Source organism: Euprymna scolopes, chromosome 11, assembly GCF_053919585.1.
Source record: "Euprymna scolopes isolate OS-2025 chromosome 11, ASM5391958v1, whole genome shotgun sequence".
In the NCBI taxonomy this organism is placed as follows: Eukaryota; Metazoa; Mollusca; class Cephalopoda; order Sepiida; family Sepiolidae; genus Euprymna; species Euprymna scolopes.
The window spans coordinates 72,544,371-72,548,566 of record NC_136492.1 but is presented as its reverse complement, the minus strand read 5'-3'; the positions used below and the strand labels follow the sequence as shown (position 1 = coordinate 72,548,566).

The 4,196-nt window shown below is 41.6% G+C and overlaps 1 protein-coding gene across 1 annotated transcript; it reads left to right on the top strand.

The window, feature by feature from the left end:
* The first annotated feature begins 1,641 nt into the window (after positions 1-1,641).
* On the top strand, positions 1,642-2,100 carry LOC145288148 (protein CFDP2-like). Its single transcript, XM_080136207.1, has one exon. It carries the CDS (start codon positions 1,642-1,644, stop codon positions 2,098-2,100), a length of 459 nt encoding a protein of 152 aa, XP_079992333.1.
* Positions 2,101-4,196: the final 2,096 nt, after the last annotated feature.

The following is a 4,196-nucleotide window of genomic DNA, read 5'->3' as shown; positions in this document are numbered from 1 at the left end:
ATGTGCATGTACATATGTATATGAATAACGTTTTAATGTATATATATATATATATATATATATATATATATATATATATATATATATATATATATATATATATATATGCATAGAATAATCCAACCTCTCCTAACGCACATTTATAGTTTCTGCCCAGAATGGGAACGACTTTAGTATGTTTTTCCTTTTTCACTCGCATGTGGTCTGTAATCGTTTTTTTTTCTATATTTTTCCTACAAAATCCTGATGACGTCTCCTGAAATAGGGAAGAAAAGTTGACTATTATTTTATTAATTCTCGATTTTTCTTCTGAACTAACATATATATGTATATATATATATATATATATATATATATATATATATATATATATATATGTATATATATATATGGTTATATATGTGTATATATATGTATATATGTATACATATAGATGTATATATATGTGTATATATGTGCATATATATATACATGTATATATATATGTATATATATAAAATCTCAAATTATGAATATATATATATATATATATATTCAGAAGTTTGGAATACGGTTTGGATTCAAGCTGATGACATAAACAAATAATATTTTTATTTATTTATTTATTTTTAAATCATTAATCTACGTACATGCATGTTTCTGGGCCCTACCCCTCTTCAGCTTATGTATATATATATATATATATATATGTATATATCTATGTATGCATATGTATATATATATACGTACATGTATATATATATATGTACTCAGCTTATTCTTAGACTTCCACAGTTGAGTCTTAGACTTCCACTGATACCATGTAACCCAGTGCTAGCTGCCTCATGGTCGAGTCGTCGGCGACTAAACCGGCTCCTCCGTCCGGGATAACCTGGGTGAAGTGGGTGTGGGGACACCCAGCAGGACCAAAAACAAGACCTATCAAAGGTCGGATGAGCTTCTTATGAGCTAACGGCTATCTCCTTCAGCCAGAGTTGGTACCAGCGTATCGACCTTGTATTTCCTTGGGTTCTACCGGCGCTGGTCAAGTTCCACTCGTGCCGCTTGAGCAACGCATGCGTTTCTTCGCTCAGGCTCTCGCAACGGTGGAAGATAGTTACGAGTTAAAAGTCTGGTCAAACTGACGTCGCGACCAGGCGCTTCGGATCCTTCGCAACGGTGGGAGGGGCTATTTAGCACAAGTGGGGAGCTACCGCCCGCCTCAAACCAGGCAGCGCCTGGTGAGTAAGGTGCTACCCCGTCACGTCCGTCGCTTCGATAGGGTGGTCAGGCAATCACGGACGTAAATCATTCACCTGTTATAAATCACAATTCAAAGACTACTCTCCGACTCGGAAGTTGAAACATTCGTACACTGTGCCCGCGTTTCACGCATGACCCGGATCTCAACCTTCGTGCACAAGGTCTGCCTCACAAGACCGCATTACTTGACCGTGAACTTGCCAAGCTGTCTGTCGACATTGTCACTCTACAGGAGACCAGATTGGCTGGAATTGGCTCCATCTCGGAACGAAACTACACTTTCTTCTGGACTGGCAAAGCAGAAGAGAAACATCGCATCTATCGTGTAGTTTCTCAGTAACAAACAAATTACTTAGAGAACATGTAGTCGACACTCCGGCCAGCATTTCAGAGAGAATTATGACACTGAAGATCAACTGCGCCGATACACCAGTACACCTCATCAGTGTCTATGCGCCAACACTGCCTAGCAAAGATCATGTGAAAGATGAATTCTACGACTGTCTCAACGAAATACTGAGCAGGATCCTAGCCAGCGATCACCTCCTAGTACTCAGAGACTTCAACGCCAAAGTCGGTGCAAACCATACTGCCTGGCCTGACATCATTGGTCACTTCGCTACTGGTAAAATAAATGAAAATTGTCAAAGAACTCTGGAGCTCTGTAGTCAACAGTATTGCAAACATCTGGTACAAACAGAAAATATGTCATCGTGTCTTTTGGAGATACCCTCGTTCCAAACATTGGCAAAATTGGATCTTGCATTGTGTAGAAAAAGAGGCATCGGTTCTCTCAAACGGCCAAGAATCTACCATTCCGCCGATTGTGATACTGACCACTCACTAGTGCTGACATAACTCGATCTCCCGAACAAGAAAGCTGCACCACGTAATCCAAGACCACGTCGTAGCCTCAACACGGCTGCAATGAAGAACAACGACAACATCAGTGCGTTTCGCACTGCACTCGAAAATAAGCTGAGAGATTCTGCACCAGAGGAAGCAGTGAACCTGGATAAATCCTGGGAAATCCTGCAAACTGCGATGCATGACGCTGCAGTTACATCTTTTGGGACCAAGCGGCCGCCTTGCGAAGACTGGATGGCTGAGAATGCAGAAATTTTAGAACCTCTACTTCGGTCCAAAAACGATGCTCACAAGAACTATGTGAGCAGGCCGACACGCAGCACCCTGTCCAAGCTGAAAGAGGCTCGCAGTCAATTCCAGAAAGCTGCTGGGCACTGTGCAAACAACTACTGGAACAACCTGTGCGACGAAATCCAGACTGCTGCTCACTATGATAAACTACGTGTGATTTACGTGAACTCCGCAAGGGAACTGGACCGAGCACGAAGAAAGTTTGCTCTTTAAAATATACTAGAGGGGAGCTCATTACTGATCCTACGAAGCAGCTTGAACGCTGGGTGGAACACTACTCTTGCGAACCGCGCAACATCACAATCACAGCTTTAAATTACACTCCGAACTTCGACACCCTAGTCGAACTGAACAACATTCCAACTATGCCAGAACTCGAAGTAGCTCTCCAACACACGAATGTAGGGAAGCCCCCAGGTACCGACGAGATTCCAGCAGACTTGCTCAAGTGCGACAATTTACTGCTCCCGCTGCCTCCTCCGCACAGTTGGCGAAACGGAAAATTTCCAACAGCTAGGAAAGATGCTAAAATTGTCAATTTATTCAAGAAGGGAGACAAAAAAGATTGCAATAACTACCGTGGTATATCTTTACTCAGTGTCACTGACAAAGTCTATGCCAGAGTGCTCCTTCCAAGGCTCCAGCAGATTGCAAACCGCGTTTATTCAGAATCGCAATGCGGCTTCCGCAGCGGGCGCTCAACCCCGGACATAATATTTTCAGTGCGTCCAATCCAGGAAAAATGCTGAGAACAACGTAGACCTCTCCATATCGCATTTGTGGACCTCACAAAAGCTTCTGACATGGTCAGTAGAGATGGTCTGTTTGCCATCCTACAAAAGTTGGGCTGTCCACCAACTTTTCTTAGTTTGATAAGATCGCTCTATGACAACATGACAGTCGCAATCTTCTTCCAGGGTGACATGTCTGACAACTTCTCCGTGTACAGCAAGGTTGTGTGTTGCCTCCCAAACTGTTTGGCATCTTAATAATTTATTTTTATTTCGGGCTATTATTCTCATCTTTATTAGTTGTTGTTTTCATCTTTATTGGTTGTTTTTCACGACGTTTCAGCCAACTATTCCTCTGGCCTTCGTCAGGTGGTAACCTCGACGGATAGGAACTTCGAATCTTCCAACCGCATTCCCAGCAATCACTGCCATCCGTAGTTGTTGTCGTCACACCACGTTTTGGCCAAGTACACCTCTGACACGCTTTGGGTAGGATTGAAACCGCTATCTTCAGACAATGTCCATCCGAAGCCGTAGAGATTTAACGTCTCTATCAACTGCGCCACGGGCCCCGAAGAGCGATCAAGGTTGGATTCTTTGATCTTTTAAATCCACGTTTATTTATTATCTGATCTTCCATAGTCGGGTCCGTACCGATTGGTATATATATTATTCCTGAATTGGAATTCATTTTTGAGATAAGCATTATATATATTAATTCATTTTTATTTCGGACTATTATTCTCATCTTTATTAGTTGTTGTTTTCATCTTTATTGGTTGTTGTTTTTCACGACGTTTCGGCCAACTATTCCTCTGGCCTTCGTCAGGTGGTATAAATTAATATATTCCTTACCGGTAGTTTCGTTTCAAAAGCTTTGGTAACGTTAGCAATACTGAGCTGTGCGTACTGTGAAATTTTCGTACTGTTCCGTACAATGTAAACAACTTGCCATCGTAATTGCTGAATCCACGGTAATTTACGTGTGTCAAATTATTAACAAGGCAGATTGTTTCGTCATTAAAATGGGTCCTAAAACGAGTCCTATTACAGAACAGCTAGTAA